The sequence below is a fragment of the Lynx canadensis genome, chromosome A1 (genome assembly GCF_007474595.2).
Source record: "Lynx canadensis isolate LIC74 chromosome A1, mLynCan4.pri.v2, whole genome shotgun sequence".
NCBI classification, from domain to species: domain Eukaryota; kingdom Metazoa; phylum Chordata; class Mammalia; order Carnivora; family Felidae; genus Lynx; species Lynx canadensis.
This window is the reverse complement of record NC_044303.2, coordinates 174476679-174495759: the sequence shown is the minus strand read 5'-3', so window position 1 is coordinate 174495759 and position 19081 is coordinate 174476679. Positions and strand designations below refer to the sequence as shown.

General features: G+C 45.5%; 2 protein-coding genes across 3 annotated transcripts in view; one reads left to right on the top strand and one right to left on the bottom strand.

Moving 5' to 3' along the window:
• Nucleotides 1–5702, top strand: part of SIMC1 (SUMO interacting motifs containing 1) — an 83469-nt gene extending 77767 nt beyond the window's left edge. Inside the window, exon 10 of the mRNA XM_030327243.1 lies at nucleotides 3595–5702. Coding sequence (XP_030183103.1) covers nucleotides 3595–3857 — 263 coding nt within the window. The 3' untranslated portion in view covers nucleotides 3858–5702. The remainder of the gene's footprint in view (nucleotides 1–3594) is intronic.
• Nucleotides 4555–19057, bottom strand: KIAA1191 (KIAA1191 ortholog). Of its 2 annotated transcripts, XM_030327250.2 has the most exons (9): nucleotides 18841–19057; nucleotides 17457–17569; nucleotides 17084–17170; nucleotides 14275–14453; nucleotides 10840–10966; nucleotides 8570–8694; nucleotides 6460–6566; nucleotides 6126–6268; nucleotides 4555–5997 (listed from the first exon to the last, which is right to left on the bottom strand). In XM_030327250.2, the coding sequence occupies exons 3-9, from the start codon at nucleotides 17109–17111 to the stop codon at nucleotides 5789–5791; spliced, it is 918 nt and encodes a 305-aa protein (XP_030183110.1). In that variant the 5' UTR covers nucleotides 17112–17170; nucleotides 17457–17569; nucleotides 18841–19057; the 3' UTR covers nucleotides 4555–5788. The 2 variants fall into 2 exon arrangements, with proteins under 2 accessions (XP_030183110.1, XP_030183114.1); XM_030327254.1 differs by lacking the exon at nucleotides 17084–17170 and having other exon boundaries at nucleotides 18841–19049.
• Between the last annotated feature and the right edge of the window lie 24 nt (nucleotides 19058–19081).

The window sequence follows — 19081 nt, the reverse complement described above, 5'->3', positions numbered from 1 at the left end:
CTGACACTTGTGAATAGTTTATACCTCTTATTTTGAAGCTAGGAATGCTAGGAATTTAAACATACAGTATTTAAAGGAAGAAAAACACATGCTTTTCTGAATTCCACTTGGCTGGACAGGTTAGCAGGATGGCCCGCAGAAGTCAGATCCCAGTTCATTCTGAGGAGAGAGACACATACAGCCTTCCCACAAGGAGCCCTGTCCAAAGAGGGGAGAAAAGCAGATGCAGGCAAGATCAGTTCAATTCATATATTCATGCAGGCAACAGATATTTACGAAATGCCTCCTGTGTGCCTGGCTCATTGGGAATACTTCAGTGAATAAGACCGACATGGCCTTTGCCCTCACAGAGCTTACTGTCTAGTGAAAAGATTTGATCCTACGCAAATATTCACACAAGTAACATATAATTACAATTAACATAAGTGCTCTGAAGGAAAAGAGAAGTACATAAAATAGGAGGACGTAATCTATTTTTGGAGGGACCCACAAAGGCTTCCCTGAAGAAGTGATACTTCAGCTGAGATAAGAAGTACTGGTGTTAGCAGGCAAATAAGGCAAAGTTTTCCAGAAAAAAAAAAAAAAAAATAGCACGTCTAAAGGCCCTGAGGCAAGAGGTTGCTTAGTGAGTCCAAGGAACACAGAACACACTAGTAAGACTAGAATGTAGAGGGGCGCCTGGGTGGCTCAGTCGGTTAAGCGTCTGACTTCGGCTCGGGTCATGATCTCGCGGTTCGTGAGTTCAAGCCCCGCATCGGGCTCTGGGCTGACAGCTCGGAGCCTGGAGCCTGTTTCAGATTCTGTGTCTCCCTCTCTCTCTCTGACCCTCCCCCGTTCATGCTCTGTCTCTCTCTGTCTGAAAAATAAATAAACGTTTAAAAAAAAAAAAAAAAAAAGACTGGAATGTAGAGAGCCAGGGGAGAATAGCACGAGATGAGACTAGAGTGGTAGAGAGGGCACAAAGGGCCTTCTGGGCCATGCTAAGGAATGTCAGCTGATTCCAAGAGTGAAGAGAAGCCATCAAAGTGGTTTTGCATAAGATTGTTCCGCCTGATGTGTGGCAAGTAGTTTGGTGGAGGACCAGGCAGGTCCCGGAAGGGGTCATGGTGGCGAGGACGTGGGTGGTACAGCAGGGAAGGCAGTGGATGGAACAGAAGCACTTTGAAGATCCGTTTGACAGGGCTTGGGTGACTGAGTCTGAAGGCTGACTCCAGGGTTCTGCCATTACTGACATGGAGATAAATGGAGAAAGATCTGTAAAGAAGATAAAAAGCTCAGTGTGACTGTTAGGTTGGAGATTCCTGTAGTGATGGCGATAATGAGGGTGAGGAGGAGGATGATGATAAAATAATAATAGTTAACCCTAGTAACCTGATCCAGGAACTAATAATAATAATACCACCAGCCAGAATATCTTGAGTAAGGTATTGTGCTGAACCCATTACATAAATCACCTGACACAGTAATCCCAGCAGCCTCTGATGTAAGACTTACTAAAGCATGCTTACTGAAGCATAAAATCCAAGGCCTTTGCCAACTGGACCAGAATGGCCGAAGTCCACTGGCTGAGAGCTCCTCCCCCTTGGACAGTGTTTGGATGGAAACAGCTAACATTTGCTTCTTTGAATGTGCTGTATTACTTTAATGAACTCCAAACTCTTCTTCCCACCCCAAGTCTTCCCTCTCCCCCGCTCTGTTCAGCCAGTTCTTTCCATTTTTTCCAAATCACTTCTGTATTTTTCAGAGTAGCATACGCCTTAAGAAAACCACATTTTACTAAAAGGCTTTTGCCCCCCCTACAACCATTCTCCACCAGTAGCAGAATAAAATGGAGGACATTCCCTGGCTTACAACCCTCCAGATACTTCCATTTGCTCTTCAAGGCCAAACTCCACATTGTTCTGTGGTCCAGACTGCCTTCCAGTCTCATCTTTTACCGCTCTCCCTTACTACCCAGATTTTACCTCTAGTTCTCAGAACAAGCTTTGTCCTGCCTCGGGGCATTTACAGCTCCTGTTCTCATTACCTGAATTGCTTTTCCCCTAGGCCTTTGCAGTTGCCTCCTTCTCACCCTTCAGGACTCAGCCTTATAAGAGGCCATCCCTGACGAGAGTGGGCTGCTTCCCTCATTCCCCCAGTGCCACTATCACAGCATCTGATTTATTTCTCTGATTGTACTCACCAAAACTATAGTTGTTCTTGACGGCTGGTTTACTGTCAGGCTCTCTGCAAGTAGAATGCCAGTCCGTGGGGGCTGGGCCCAAGTCTAATTCCACTGTATCCCTGGAAACTAGCCCAGTTCCAGATGCATAGTAGGTGATTGCTGGAATTGTTGACTGAATGCTGAAAGGGCCCTGAAATGACACCTCAAGGCAGTTTTGCTTCCTGTGTTACCTTTTTGAACACTCCATTTGTTGTGTTTGTTGTACTTTCTTTTCATATTACAGTTAGGCCTAGTGCCGTAAGTTTAGAGGGACTTCACCTGGAAAGTTATCTAAAGGTTCAGGAGAAACATATTGAGCATATTATTTGAAAACGTAACCTAACGTTGCTTAAAAATAAGTTTATTCTGTGTTTCCCAAACTTCTGGGTACAAGGTAGTTTGGTCCTAATAACCCTGCTGGCAGAGGTGCCATTATCCCCTTTTCACAAATGAGATCGAGAAAATGATGCTCTAGTTAGTGCACACTGGTGCATCTGGGAGTCCGCAAGTCCTCGGAGCTCTCTTCCATCCATTTGCCTTAGCCTGACCTGTGCTGCTTTGCCTGAGCTCCACGGGCTTCCAGAATCCTATTGGGGCTGATCTGTGCATTGGGATGACCCACCTTTATAACCTCTTTTACTTTTCCCTAATGTTTTTATTTTTGGACCTACAGAAGGGTTGAAAGAGAGGTTCAATGAACACCCATTTACCTTTTATGTTGATTTAGTAGCTATTAACATTTTGCCACATTTGGTTTATCTGTTGATCCACCTAAATACTGGAGTTGAGAGTAAGTTGCACCATCATAATTCTTCATGTAGGGGCGCCTGGGTGGTGCAGTCGGTTGAGCATCCGTCTCTTGGTTTTGGCTCAGGTCATGATCCACAGGGTTGTGGGATCGAGACCCCATATCAAGTTCTGTGCTGAATGTGGAGCCTGCTTAAGATTCTCTCGGCGCCCCTCCCCGTGCTGGCTCGCTCGCTCTCAGACTTAAAAAGGGGTGCCTGAATGGCTCAGTCAATTAAGCATCTGACTTCAACTCCGGTCATGATCTCATGGTCCATGGGTTCCAGCCCCACGGGTTCGAGCCCCGCATCGGGCTCTGTGCTGACAGCTCAGAGCCTGAAGTTTTCTTCGGATTCTGGGTCTCTCTCACTCTCTGCCCCTCCATCACTCACGCTCTGTCTCTCTCTCTTTCAAAAATAAATTAGTAAAAATAAGCAACTTTAAAAAAAATGGAGTTACCACAGTTCCTCAAATAGCCTTTGAGTCGTACCCCAGTAACCAGTCTCTGCCCAGACCCTACCTGCTGAAATTGCACTTCATCTTAAACCATAAAGGGGAGTTAAAAGCAGTTCAGAACAGTTCAGTGGACTTTTTCCCTCTTGCAGAGCACTTACGGAGTTCAGTGATTGATCGAAAAGACTTAATCATCAAAAGGATTAAGCCCAAGCCCCAGCAGGGGGATGACATCACGGTGGTGGACGTGGAGAAGCAGATCGAGGCCTTCCGCAGCCGCCTGGTCCAGATGCTGGGGGAGCCGCTCGTGCCGCAGCTCCAAGACAAGGTGCACTTGTTGAAGCTCCTGCTCTTCTATGCCGCCGACTTGAACCCCGATGCAGAGCCTCCTCCAAAGAACTGGAGCAGCCCCTGAGGTCCTTCTAAGCACTGAACACCAAGAATACCTCCCGAACTCTTATCTCCAACTACTTGGAAGTTCTAAAAGTATCTGAAGTAGTTAAAAATCTTAGAGGACCAAACCTATCTATTTATCTGTAGGTTATAATGACTTTCTAACTCTTTAGTAAATATCTTTTGATATTCTATCCTAGCCTGTTCTCAAATATGGCTTAAATATACAAGGTGTATATATTTTTTAATAAATTATTTATACCTTTTTTGAAACAGGTAATACTATATGCACTATGTGTTTACCATTTCCACTCAATATGTGAAAAAAGAATCCCTCTGCTGAACAAATTCTGGACATCAACGTATGTCATTCAAGGTACTGATAACCTGTTTCGAAAGAGAAAGATCTACTCATTTCTCCCTGATGGAACACAAACATCCTATTTTAGAGCTGTTATGTTGCCTATGAATTTGACTTTGTGGCCAGTCTGTTAAGATCTAATGTATTGGGGTGGGGGGGGGAGGAGGCAGAAACAAAAGGATTGAATGTGTTACAAATAATTTGATGTTAAAAGGATACAATAAAAAGGCACTGGTTTTTCAAAATACCAAGTTTACCATGCTTAGGTTCTATGACTGCGAGTAGGCAGAATGTAATAACAACTCTCAAAAGGACCAAAAAAACCCAAAAAAAAACAAACAAAAAAAAGCTATCCACATTTGAGAAAGCACTAAGGATTTTTATTGTCAAAACAAATAAGAAATACAAGCATACAGAACAGAAGACACAAATAAATTAATTATTCTGATCATTTTAGACTCCAGGGCTTCTCTATGGAAAGGTCAGCCCAGGTCCTTATGTAGACAGGACACTATCCAAAATAAAACAAAACAGTGGGAATTTGAGACTGTGTTTAGAACAATGACTGAACATATACACGGTGAGAGGAAAAACAAATGTTCTTCAGTAACTTACATGTTTATAAAAGTATGCAGCTCTTTGTGGGGGACAATGATTTCATATAGAAAATTTTTAAATTCTTCTACCTCTCAGAAAAAAAAAAAAGTTTTATGCTTCGCCTGAACAAGAAAATCAAAATGGAAAAAAAAAAATTCAAAATAGGGTGACACTGGTTTCACATGAACCTCAATGACTATAATCTAAATGTAGGTACCACCTTCCATACTAAAAAAGTTTAACATCCATTTATCTATACCAAACCAGTACACTAAATTTCCTCCCTTAGGAAGTTTTCAACCGAATTGTGAGTTACTCTCATTTTCAAAGCGGGAAAAAGGATATGCAAGACTAGTGTTTGCTCTGTGACACATAAGAGAAGCATCCCTCCAACAGCACTGGCCAAAGAGGCGCTGCGGCGATGAGTGGCTGCAAGATGACATGATCCATAAGGCCTACCGAAAGGCAAGGACGCTCCGGTTTCAGCATAGGGAGAGGGGTCCCTGCCGAGTCTGGCTCAAATAGATCTCAGGTGCTCCACGGACAAGGCTAGAACACACAGAAGTACACTAGTCAAGAGGGCCAAAGTCTAAACTAGCTCGTGAACACATCTATTTCATGGTTTCTCCATGCACACGTGTTGATAGTGGTAAAGACATCAAGAAGCCTCAGTTCTGGACCAACACAAACATTATTTACCTATTAAGCAGTGATCAAAGTTCTTGTCTAAGGTAAATGATACAAAAATGGGTAATGAGGTCCCCCATACATCACTGCTGGGATTTAACTTTAAACCATACAAAATGGCTTCTTCCACACAAGGATAAGCTTTGCACTAACATTCCTCAAAACCCAATTACATCTCCAGCTCTAGCCTCAGTTTAAGAGGTTAAAAAAAAAAAAAAAAAAGAAACCTTTCCTATGTCAAAGCCAAGGTAAAAAGAGAATTGGATACAAGATATCCTCTATCCAGAGTCCCTGGAATACAAAGAGCTCTAGAAGCCAGTGGGTGTGAGCACATTTAAGTCACGGGGTTTGAGATTGTGGGTCCGTGGCGGTTGTTTCTTCCCTTCCACCACTGGGATGTCCATCTTGGGTGGCTTGAAGGTTGCTGGATCTTCAGCCATGCGGGTGGCCTGGGCACGGATCAGTTCCATCGGAGAAGGTTTCTGGGCTCCTCTGTAAGCCTGGGTGGCAAAACCTCCTATGGAAGTAAACCAAAAAGTAAATTATTTCAAAATTAGTAGCAGCTCCCAATATACATGGTAAAATGCCATCCACATGGGTTTTTTTTGTTTTGGTTTTTGGTTTTTTTTGAAGGAGCTGCCTTACCTGAATCAGACTTCTGGAGGGATCTTGGTCCAAAGAGGCTCCATTTATCTGCCAAGTTTCTGTCCTTGTCCCCACCTGCAGAATCCATGGGGCCAGGATTTGGGCCAGGTAAGGCTGTGGAAGAACCAGAAGTGAACCAGCCTCTGGAAGAGAAAGAATAAAGCATATCCTTATATCCCCTTCTGACACCTCTAGAAGCGCCTCATGCCAAAAGACTAGAACTGTCAGCTCCCCCGGCTCCCTCTGAAACCACAGGCTTAAGCTCCGATTTCACATGCAGCACTAGCTTCCTGGAAGCACGATGCAGCACGAAAGGCTCCCAGCAAGGGCTCACCTGGACTTCTGCTTAGGGGAGGAGTGCGGGGTGCTGCTGGGGGTGGACTGGGCTGAGGCCGGCTGCTTCTCTTCTCTTGTTATCTCTCCACTCTGTAGCTTTAATTTCTGTTCAGATGGGTGTGAAGGGACTTTTTTTAAATGACAGCAAATACAAAACAGCTAGTTTGGGTATAAATAACTTGGTTCACACTTTAACCTCAGGCAAAAGGAAAAACATTAATAGGTAGAATAATTTTGATTACAGAACAGATATTTGATTTTGCCGTACCAGACAGAATTCCATCTTTAAAAGGAGAATGTATTCATTCTACAACATATCTCAAATAGTTCTGTATTAAATACCGCAATACAGCTTTTGCTTTCAGAGAAATAATTTTCCCACTTGCCAGCAAGTGAAAAACCGGAACACAAGCTATAGGCCTTTTCGGCCTTTTAAGGAGGCCTTGAACACTCATGCTGCTTCTCCTACCAGGTACAAGCCCTGCCATTCCCGGTGTCTCAAAGCCAAGACTCAGGCATGCTACTCCTCTCCAGCTAAATGCTTTTATGTGGAGCCTGCCCCTTTCCCTTCACTGGGGTAAGTCACTCTGGGTTCCTAACATGCAGACTAGCCGTCTCGGAGGGGAGAGACAAGTCTACTTTTCAGTTCTTCTAGATCAAGGCCCGCTCCACCACCACGGTCTCTGTGCGCCATTATCTAGCAAGCCCAAGCTACATTCCAAACAAATGAGCATGTCTAAATGTTCTCCCACACTCAACATGTCAATTTATGTAAGCTGGCATTTCAGCCATCCTCACGTTCTACTCCTGTGGCCAAGATGCAGAAAATGGGCCAGCCAACTGGAAAAAATGCTCAACTGGAATTCTGACTGACACCTATCCTGGAAAGTTCTCAAAGACGGACAGTGCCCCTCTCCAGAAGTATCTGCCTTGTCTGAGAGATTAAATGAGCCACCAACCCAACCCTGATGCCCTACAGCAGTGGTTTCTAAACTCAGGGTGCAAAGAATCATCTGGGATGCTCACTGCAAAACGCAAACAGTCCACAATGTCCTATACCTTACCCACAAGCCACCAGTACCATATACTGTGCATCATGATCCTCTTATGACCCCTTAAGGAACCAGATTCCCAGACAACTTTGGAATATGGGGGGAAAAACACCGGGAAATAGGGAATCAGGAGATTTTGAGTTCTAGTACTGTGACTGGTTACATATATGACCTTGGGCCTCAGTCTCTTCACTTATAAAATATGGAGAACAGTATCTACCTCCAAGGATTAATACAAAGACTAAGTGAATCCAAGTGCTTCATAGATCACAAAGCACTACTAAGTGCCACCTAGTAGTCCCCGGCAGAAAATCCCTTGAAACTATGTCATTCATACAATTAGTCATTAACCTCATCAAAAATTATTCCTCATTCATTCCAATTTTAGAAATGAAAGGGCAAAAACATTTCAATTCTACCTGTGATTTTACTATTTTAAAAACTAGGGGAGCCTGGATGACTCAGTCGGTTAAGTGTCTGACTCTTGATTTCAGCTCAGGTCATGATTTCAGTTTGTGGGTTTGAGCCCCACATCGGGCTCCGTGCTGACAGTGCAGAGCCTAATTGGGATTCTTTCTCTCTGCCTCTCGCTCATACTCACTGTCTCTCTCAAAATAAATAAAATTTTAAAAATAAATTAAACATAGAGCATAACGTTCCTTTCCCGCTCAACTGTTGAGACTGTCCAGTTCTCTTCTCTCCCTCAAAGTGTCACTCTGGTACACAAAGTACCCGCTCCATTGTTCATAACGTGCTCACACACATCATGTGTGTAAGCTCAGAGTCTCATCTGATCCCCCTGACCAGAAGGCAACAAGGCAGATACCCCCACTTTACAGATGGATAAGCAGAAACCAGAGGCTGAGAGTTCTGGAGCTCTCAACCAGAACGTGCCACCACGGGTGGGACTAAACCAGTTCTGAAACGCTCACCCAATTCTGTCCACTGCTCTCCACAACCCCCGGCTGGCTGCGCTGGTAACTTGTAAGCCACACAGCCACATCTCGAGCTATGAGTGAGGAGGACTTTCTTAACGTTCCTAAGAGACGAGCTTACGTGGAGTGCTTCTGCCACTCGCAGGTACTTGGTCTCCTCGGTGGTAAGGCCCTTGTGGGGTGTGTAGCCAGCATCTCTCAGCCCTGCCTGTTGCTCAAAACGCTGAATGCTCTCCTGGGTCTGTTCTGGGAACAGAGGAGATGATGGTCATGCCCATCCCCCTCTCCCACCACAAACTGGGGGAGATCTACACAGATGTCCGCTGTTCTCCCCAGAAGCAAGAGACCACACTGACCATCTGAGGAGGAGGGGTCCCCCAGACGGGCATCACGGCAGCAATGCTGAACCTCATACAAAAGTTCTCTAACCAGAAGGAAGCCTTCCCTCACACCAAACTAAAATAGGTTACTCCTAAAGGGACAGCCGGATCACCTGCAGGGAAACACTCCTTACCTTCCTTTATTTGTGCACTGACGGTTTTTTTTGTGTTTAGAAATGCAACATGGAGAAGGCAGCTGACATTCAGAAGTGGTGCAAGTTCTCCAAGCGTGGAGCTTCCCCAGACTCCCCACCCTCATTACTCCCACAGAGACCTCTACCAAAGAGAAACGGGCCGCATTTAGGCCGGGTGGCAGCAAGGTCCCAAGTAGATCCAAACCACAGAGAACATGCTTTGACCTAGCCAAGGTCTGCTGATCCCACGTGTCTCAAGTGTGAGATCAGCCATCACGGTGCCCGGCAGAAGACACAGGCAGACTCAGTGTTAGGTCAGTCTGACCCGTTTATCTCATCAGTAAGTCAGTTAATCTGCGGTATGACTGACAGCTGCATTTTTGCTTCATCTGTACACACACTACAAAACACACCCCTTCATACAGGAATGTGGCAGCTGGGGACCAAAAGCCTAGACACCAGATGTCCTTTATGAGTTAGCCATTCCCCTTCTAAGGAACTATTTTATTATCATCAGAAATAGAAGCAAAAGGAAAACAAATGCATAAAAATGTTTTCCAATTTTGCCAGGTGGCCACCTGAAAATTTTAAAAGCAGGAAAGAATTTAATGAATTGCAGTTCACTAACACCAGGATTTTAAATGCAGAGGGTTTTTTGTTGCTTTTTTTAAATTTAAGACTAGAACAACAGCAAAGTTCATGGCATTATTAGTTGGGCAAAACAGAATGGTATGTCTATACCTGTGATTACATAAAAACTTGCTCAAAAGTGGAAGTGACTAAACCAAACAAGTATCTGAGTGACAGGAGCACACTGGGCTGTTAACAACATTCTGCACTGGTGAGAAATGGGATCTTCAATAAAGAAGTTAATACTGTGCTAAGACAATGACTAAGCTTTTCTAACGCCTGCCACGATACCTTCTCGAGCTGGCAAAATACAAGTGGTAGTTGCTGATTCAAACAGTGCCTTTATGTAGGAATAAAAAAAAAAGTCCAAGGAGGAGTTTGGACTTTGGGTTCTTAGGTGAATTCTCCCAAGAACTGCCCGAGACAAGCGGATGCCCTCCTGGAGCAGGTAAACAAAAGCTTCCAACTTCAAAGCGGAGCCAACCAAGGAGCTCTGGGTGCTCGGCAGAGCCGCTGCTGACCAGCAGAGCTGTGGATCTAAGAGATGTTAATTAACTTCCCACAGCAACTAGAAGGGCCCTCAGAACCAAAAGTTTAGTTAATTTGTTACAAGGTTTTAAAAGGGAAAGAAGAAAAAAAAAAAAAAAAAGCTAGCTCTCATTTCTGGTCTCATTAGACCCACAAACCACACATTCCTAAGACGATAAAGATGTCTGAGGCACCAAACTTGCCTCAGGTCCAGGAAGAGAAACAACTTTGAGCCTTTCAATTAAAAACAAGAAGTAGTAGTAGCACAGGGCAGGTGGGAGATGCCTCAGCGTGTCACCATCTCCAGGACGGCCTGAGACAGCCACAGCAGCAGCAGCTCCCAGCCACTGAGCACTGGGGCCAGCTACATGTCCCCTCAGCCCACCAACCAGCTGCCTCATTTCACGGAGAGGGAAACAGTCTCGAGAGTTAACTAACTGGCCTGACACCACACTAATGGATATGGGAAAATCAGATTGCATCAGCAGATCAGCAGGGATGCACCCAAATCAACTGAGATGCTCAATATTTGTCAAACCTTCCATTTAAATGATCGTCAGTACCGACGCCTCAGCAGCCAAGCTGACAAGGGCCAGGTACGGTCAGGACATGCCATGCTAAGGCATGGGAGTTTGCAGTATCCCCCACAGCTAGCTTGTAGGAAGCCCAAACTCTCCCCGCCCCTACTTCATTCTATTCTGAGGATGAAAAGTGCTTACTTGTGATCAGAGAATTCATGATGACATGAGTAGCTTTAGCCTTCACCACAGGGGCCTTGTCCACACTGTCAGTGGCCGATGACATGGTCATGGCAGGGGAGGAGACACTGGCCTCCCCTTCCTCCGCCTGTTCAAGAAAGGTAAGGAGGAGCTTGAGCAGGGCAGGGGAGTCACACACCTAAACTTACTCCTTTGGGGAAGAAGTTACCCAAATACCTTTCACCTGACAGGTAAGGAAATATCTGAAAGGGGGTTGGTTATCTCCACCCAATTACGTATGTATTATCCACAGTGAAAACACACAAAGACATTATATGAATAGTCTGAATTTATAAAAGTGGGAAAGCTGGGGGCGCCTGGGTGGCTCAGTCAGTTAAGCATCTCTTGACTTTGGCTCAGGTCACAATCTCACGGTTCCTGAGTTCAAGCCCTGCATCAGGCTTTGCACTGACCGCGCAGAGCCCACCGGGATTCTCTCTCTCCCTCCCTCTCTGCCCCTCCCCTGCTTGTGCATGCTCATGCTTTCTCTCAATAAATAAACTTTTAAAAAAATAAATAAAAGTGAGAAAGCCAGAATTTGAAGATTTGAGGCCTTCTACCTTCCCAGCCTCTGTATAATATACTATACGATTGTGTCCCTAAGAATGCAGGAGAAACATTACTAAGCCCTGACCATGTCCCAGTCACTATGCTGGCTTTTGTTTAATCACTACATTTGCTAGGTGGTTCTCAAACTTTGCTGAGCATCAAAATCCCATGGAGGACTTGTTAAATAAAGATTGCTGGGCCCACCCCAGAGCTGATTCAATGAGTCCGGGGAGAGGCATGGGGGGGCTCTCAAGAATTCTTGTTTCTGGAGCGCCTGGGTGGCTCAGTTGGGTTAAACATCCAAGTCTTGATTTCAGCTCAGGTCATGACCTCACGGTTCATGAGTTCGAGCCCTGCACCAGTGCTGACAGCTCAGAGCCTAGAGCCTGCTTCGGATTCTGGGTCTCCCTCTCTCTCTCTCTGCCTGTCTCCTGCTTGCACTCTGTCTCTGTCTGTCTGTGTGGGTCTCTATCTCAAAAAGTAAATAAGCATTAAAAAAAAAAATCACGTTTCTAACAAATTCCCAGGTGATGCTAATGCCGCTAGTGCCCAGGACCACAGTTTGATGCCCACTGCTCTAAAGGTTCAAGTAACGGTCTTTAAAACAAATCAAAAATGGGGACGGGGGGAGCTGGGGAAAATGGGTGATGGGCACTGAGGAGAGCACTTGTTGGAATGAGCACTGAGTGCTGTATGTAAGCGATGAATCATGGGACTCTACTCCCAAAGCCAAGAGTACACTGTATATGCTGTATGTTAGCTAACTTGACAATAAAATAAATAAATAAATAAATAAATAAATAAATAAATAAATAAATAGCTCCTAACCTTTAACACGAGAAAGCTGAGACATGCCACCTTCTGTAATCTAGACACCATGCTCAGGACTACCAGGAAGAAGAGAACTGGGTTTATTCTTTGTTCTCTGCTTCTCCCAAAAGAATTGAGGAGAAAGATGGTCCAAAAGGAGGAGAGCAGAAGAAAGTACTGAAATGCTGCATCCCTGTTACAAAATGGGATTTCTAGCTTTTAGCTGTAACCCTATTGGACTAAAAGGGACCTCTACTTCCTCACTTGGAGCGTGGTTGACTGTTTGGACACGGGGAGTCAGGACAAATGAGAGAATGCATGTAATGAGTCAAATCAAGCTTTCTTTTGAGAGAACAGTTGTTCCAAACTGTCAACTTTTCCAGCTGGGGCAGGATACAAAACTGGGAGCCCATCCCTTGCCCAGTGGAGTAAGGAGCAGCCTTTAGGATGGAAAGGGTGTGGCCCTTCAAAGCACCATCAGAAGCCAGACCCATTTTCTGCCCTTGTCCCCCGAGTGTGCTGCTCTGGCCTTGAGGCCAGGCTGCCAGGCCCTTTCCCCCTGGCGCTCTTGTGCTTTCTAGACTAAATATTTTCTCCTTCACAAATGACTGGGTCAGATTTCAGTAGATAACTGATCCAGGGAGTTCCCCCCAGAGCTGCAGGGGATGCTTTTGTAGACCGGAGCTCCCTATTTTGAGAGCTTCCTGTGGGAGGGGGTGGGCTGGGGGCCTCATCGGAAAGGAACGATTAAATACAGCTCTACCCAGTGAAAGTTAAGCCAGGAGTCACAGTAGCAGATACACACCTAACGTGTCAAGCCTCTTAATCTTCTTTGATTTGATCCCCCACAACACCTCCATGACATAAAGTATTCTCATCTCTCAGATGAAAACACTGTGACTCGGGGATGAAGCTGTGTTCCCAAGGTCATTGCTAGTACATAGACCTTTACGGGATTCACACCCAGGTCTGCTTAAGCAGATGCGTACTGTGCACTTCCTGCCAGGCCCTGAGCTGTCACACAGCTCAAAGTTCAGTGAAACTAGCTGCAGGTTAAATGGCCTCATGTGAACTTGGCAGGCCTAGTTTTTTCAGGCAACAGTACCACCTTTCTTGGGTTCTTGATGGCTGGAGAGTCAGAAGCGAGGGAGACGCAGCCCCTGCAGTCAGGAAACAGGTCTATAACAAGCATGTGAGAACCTATGAAGCCAAACTACACAAAAGGGCTGGAGAGCAGATCAAGGTGCAACGAGGTGTGTGTGGGGTTGTGTGTGTGTGTGTGTGTGTGTGTGTGTGTGTGTGTGTGTGTGTGACAGGTGGGCCTTAGGAAGGAGGCGCCTTTACGGAGGATAGCGATGGGAAGGGGCATCTGAGGCAGGAGGAACCGCATGAGGAAAAGCACAGCATGTGTTCAGGAAAGAGCCATTTTTTCTCCTAAGCACTCAATGAAAACTTTTTTTGGAAATCTACTTCACGCCAGGTCCTTTGCTAAATACTGCAGATGGGAGTATAAAACTGGACATGGCCCCTGCCCTCAAGAACCTCATGGAAGGTGATAAAAATCACGTAAAGTTTATGACAGGGGCACAGCAGAGAGCTCAAAGGGCAGCAGGATGGAGGAAAACCCTCCCAGAAGAGATGTCTGAGCTAAGATGTATCGTGCAGCTGAAGTAGGAGGAGGGGTGGGAGAACAGGACGGGGGCTGTAAACGGGACAGGGACTGTAAACATCCCAGCAGTGTGATGCAAAGACTTAGAGGCATAAGATACCCATCAAGTGCAAGAAATCTTAAATAATTTGCATGGTCGGATCACGGGGCGGGGAGATGACACAGCAGAGTCTCAGGTAAGAGAAGACACAGCCATTCTAGTTTGAATTCATAAAAAAAAGAAGGCCCACCAACTCCAGCTGAGGCACTGAGAACATACAGGGGGCTACCCAATTCAAAGGGTGCCAAGAGCCACTGAAGGCTTCTGGAGCAGACGAAGGAAAACGAAAAGGTTGGGCTTGCCAGAAGCAGTCAGCGGAGTCAGATACCTTGGCGAGGTGCTGATACTTGCGCTCTGGAATCACTGGCTTCCAGGGGATGCTGCCCATGTCCGATGGAGGAGGAGTCATGGGTGTAGGGTCCTCGAGGGCATCATCATAGCTGAATGCCCGGCGGTACATCCCGATGGGCAGGGACATCTTGCCTAGAGGCCCACTAGGCTCTAGAGCTAAGAACAGAGATACCTGTCAGGATGAGTTCAGCAGCTGAACATACTAGTATCTTTAAATTAATCTTTAGGCAGGAAAGCTCTGAAACACTCTCCTTCTGGGACAGAGCAATAGCTTGTTCTGGAATAGCTAATCCATTCAAGGAAAGGTAATAGTACTAAATCCTTCCTTTATGCCTGATGCTTTGAATTCTCCACTTTACCCATCCAGAAGCTCTAATCCACTTTTATGGAGCAGAAAAAACAAACTTCAATTTAAAATTACCTGAGTAAGGTCATACACCTTCAAAGTACAGTTTGGAATCAAATCAAAACCCAAGCCTGATTTCGAAGCTATGTTCTTTATGCCACCGAAGCCACCCAACGGCAAAGCCAAGGCTCTCAACTCATGTAGGACTAAAGATATGCAGTTCTTGTTCCCATTTTATAGATAACGAAACTAAGGCCTACAGGTAAAGTGATTTGGCAAAGCTCATACAGAAAGTAGCCAGCTGGGGCACAACTGCAAATCTTCTGCCTTCTTTACCTACTCTACCAAAGAAAACAAGAGTGCCATGATAAATAATTAGGGGCACCTGGGTGACTCAGTTGGTTAAGCATCTGACTTCAGCTCAGGTCATGATCTCACGTTTCATGAGTTCGCGCCCCATGTCGGGCTCACTGCTGTCAGAGCAGAACCACTTCGGATCCTCTGTCCCCCTTGCTCTCTGGCTCCCGCCTCCCGCCCCCTGCCCCACAAAGTAAATAAATAAATAAATAAAACATTAAAGTATAATATTTTTTAAAAAGATATAATTAAAGCATTTCCTGTCCAGAGTCACCTCTAGTTTTGAGCAGTCTGTGTGATTTAAACAGCAGAGCCAATTTCCATCACAGAAATTGTTGACAACCACTCTCATAAAGCACTGCCGGCTGATCCTGCCATTCCTGTCCACTGAACTCACTGGCGGAAGGAATGTCCCACTGTGACACAGGCACCCTACTTCAAGGGCACTCTCAGTTCTGCCAGACCAGGGAGCAAAGTTCATTTTGTTTGTTTGCTAATCCTTTCACTGCAGAACTGATGTCCAGATCCTACCTTCAGCATGACATTTTCCTGCTTAAAATTATATCATAACTCTCTAAGACATCAACTTCAATGGCAGGAAGTCCCAAACCAGCAAAGACACTTCATTTAAACAGCAAGGGGAACAAGCAGCTACCATTATTATTAACATTAATAATAATTACTAACAAATCCACAGAAATAAAGAATCAATGGTTGCCAGGGACTGGGATGAAACAGATGAGAAGTGATTGCTAATGGGTACAAGGTTTTCTTTTTGGGGTGGTGAAACGCTCGGGAATTAAATGGTGGGGATGGTTGCACAACCATGGGAATATACTAATCACCACTAAACTGTTCACTTTGAATGGGAATTTTACGGCATGTGAATTAACTCAATTAAAACAAACACACAAGCAAATAATAATTACCAAATACCGTTCCTTGCTGAGCAGTTACATCCCTCATCTTACCTAATGCTCATTAAGCAGATATTCTTCCCATTTTCCAGCTCAGGAAACTGAGGCATTGAACTTAAGTGACACCCAGGTAGCAAGGTGGGGACTGCATCATAGATCTAAGCCACTGCTCACACTCTATGTGCAACACTCCATCCTCCCCACACTCAAACTCTAACCTAATGAGTGCAACCCTATAGCCCAGATGGTTACAGGGAATTTATGTGATCACAACAATGATGAAAGACAAACTATAATGCAAACTGATGATGTTAGAGACCAGAGACAGATCCACATCGGGAGACGTGGGGGAGACTCCTAATAATCCACCTAATTTGGGAGCAATTTCAAAGTATCTTAAAGACCCCTCTTAGCAGCCATCCCAACAGCCCTTCTAAAAATAATACTAAGTCAGCTAAAATTTATTAGGAAATATATTCCTACAGATAGAGACCAAAAAATTGAGCAGTACATGTATATTCATCACTAATTTTTTAACCCACATTTTCACATATGTTATATTTAATCTTCACAGCAACCTTGAAAGACAGGCAGTATCTCTCTACTGAGAATCAAAATTTGAGGGATTCAGATCTGATTAAAAATCACTGGTCCTTCCCACTAAAACAGTCCTAGGAGGGATCAATGGCTTTAGTAACCCAGAAGGTACTGCCCTACACAGGCCCAGGACTCATTAGATGTTGCTGTGAGGGTTTTCACGACTGCCCAAATTTAATCTGCCTTTAAATCAGGCTGGTGCCTTTTTGCCCAGACCTCCATTCTGCCCACCCCCATCCCCTCAAAAAAGGGGGATAGGTAGTCATTTTTGGTACATACTATTAGAACTACACAACTTATTCTGAATTCTTATTTGATATCTGTAGGAAAGTGACAAATTTGGTATATGCTTAAGTGAAATGACTGTACGCTTATGAGTGAGGGTTTGGGTTTGTACCCTGGCTGGGTAGTTAGCAAGATAATATTTAAATGATGCCAATCTATTAAGTTTACATACTTGCCTGGAGGCAGAAAGTAACCATTAATATATGGTTGAGAAAAAAATTGGTTTCTATCTAGCTTAAAACATTAAGGGCAAAACAAAACTTTATCAAAAGAATTAAGTTTACCAGGCACTTCTGGTTGTCTCGAAGCCATTGAAAGACTGGGATCCAGGTGCTTTTTCTATATAGAATTCGGAGCTGAGTGCCTGCCACCTAATAAAAATAACAAAGGGCATTTTCTTACAGTGAACACGAAAGAATAGCTCCAATCCTGTTCTTCTGACAGGCACACAGTTTTACAGCTTGTTCACAAGGTTGAAGCACACTTCAACCTTGGTTGAAGAGCCAATGGGTGGGTGACAAACATACAAACATGCCAAAGATGACTTAAAAAAAAAAAAAAAAAAGGATAAAGTCAAAGGTCTCACCACACTCATGGCTGATCTTAACACCTGTGATATGACAAAGACACTAACACGTGGTGAAAAGGTCACCTTACCAGAGTGAAATGATGTGACGATTATGCTGACAGACAGGTATTAATGAGGAACATTGTCCAGCTGCTGTGAATTAGCAAAGCTGCTTGGGAAGAGTCCATCCATTTCAGAGGTTCTACGAATAACAAACAACCAGCATTGGTAGAGCCCTTCAGAGTCTGCCAAACACCTTCCTATACATTCATGTATTCCCCACAACCTCGCAACAGTGATTATAAACATTTCATTTTTAAGTAAGTTAGGACCCAGGGTCCATACAACTTAACCCACAGCAAGGAGCTATTTACCATAATGGTTAAACTCATTCTTTGTTGCCAGCATTAACATTCTATTCATAAGCATTTTCTACTCTGCAAGGCGGGCACTTTCTATCCCCTATAATTTTAAAAGAAGGAAACTAAAACTCAGGAGATGTATATATGTGATTTGTCCACTGTCACAGATAAGTGGCCCATCTGCAAGGCTGATAGTTTCACCCCCATTTTACAGGGGAATTAAAACAAAGCCCTTGAGGGCACCTGAGTGGCTCAGTTGGTTAAGCATATGACTTCAGCTCAGTTCATGATCTCACAGCTCTTGAGTTCCAGGCCCTCCTGGGGCTCTGTGCTGACAGCTCAGAGCCTGGCGCTTGCTTCAGGCTCTGTGTCTCCCTCTCTCTGGGCCCCTCCACTGCTTGCGCTCTCTAAAATAAACATTAAAAAAATATTTTTAAAAAGCCCTCAAAAGCCAAGTTATTTGCTTTTCAACTTGCTGCACTGACCCTCTATCCTGAAAGCTCAGAGGACAAACTAGTTAGTTCTTCATTAAAAAACATCGCAGAAACCAAAGTTTAGCATCCTCCGGGTCCAGGAAGCATTCCGACCCACATACAGCCCCTTCCACTTCCCCTTCCCCTTCCCTTACCCCATTCGCACTCCCCCGCAGAGTTCACGCTGCTCCTGCACAGGATACAGAACAAAGCCACAAGGATTGGAAAGGCCAGGTCTGACCCAACCCCCCTCCCACCCCGCGAGTCTAAGAAAAAGGAGATTAAGGCCGCTGCCTGGCACAAGCCGAAGGTTCCCCGAGGGCCGGGCAAGGCAGAAGCATGGGGTGAGGGCTAGGAGTGGGGTTCCCGGGCTAGGCCAGTCTGAGGAAGCAGAGACCAGGCCTGGTGCGGGGATGCAGGGGGATCATCAGACAGACGTCCCACTAGACAACCCTCCCAGAAGGCGGGGCAAGAGAAGCTAGGGGCTGTGGGGCTGAGCTCTGACCCTGGGTAGGGGGCAAGGGCGAGCCACGAAGAGGCCCTCTGCCAACGCCTCGGTGGAGGGGCCACAGGCACGCCCCTCCGTATGCCCGCAGAACACAGCCCCAAGGAGGGCCAGGCCTGGGCCGTCTGGTTACCTGTTCTTCCGCCGCCGCGGGGCTGCCTGCGGCCAGAGCTCCGGCACTAAAGAGGCTCCGAGGACCCCTGTCTCACGAGACGCTGTGGTGCATTTGGGACCCAAGCCATGGTGCGAGCAGCGTCGTGCCTGTGGAGACACCGAAGGCCTCAGGCACCAACCAAGGAGCACTGGCCGGCAGTGACCGGCAGCCTTCCTGTAAAGCCTTCCGAGGTCTCGTCACATCACGCGAGACTTGGCCC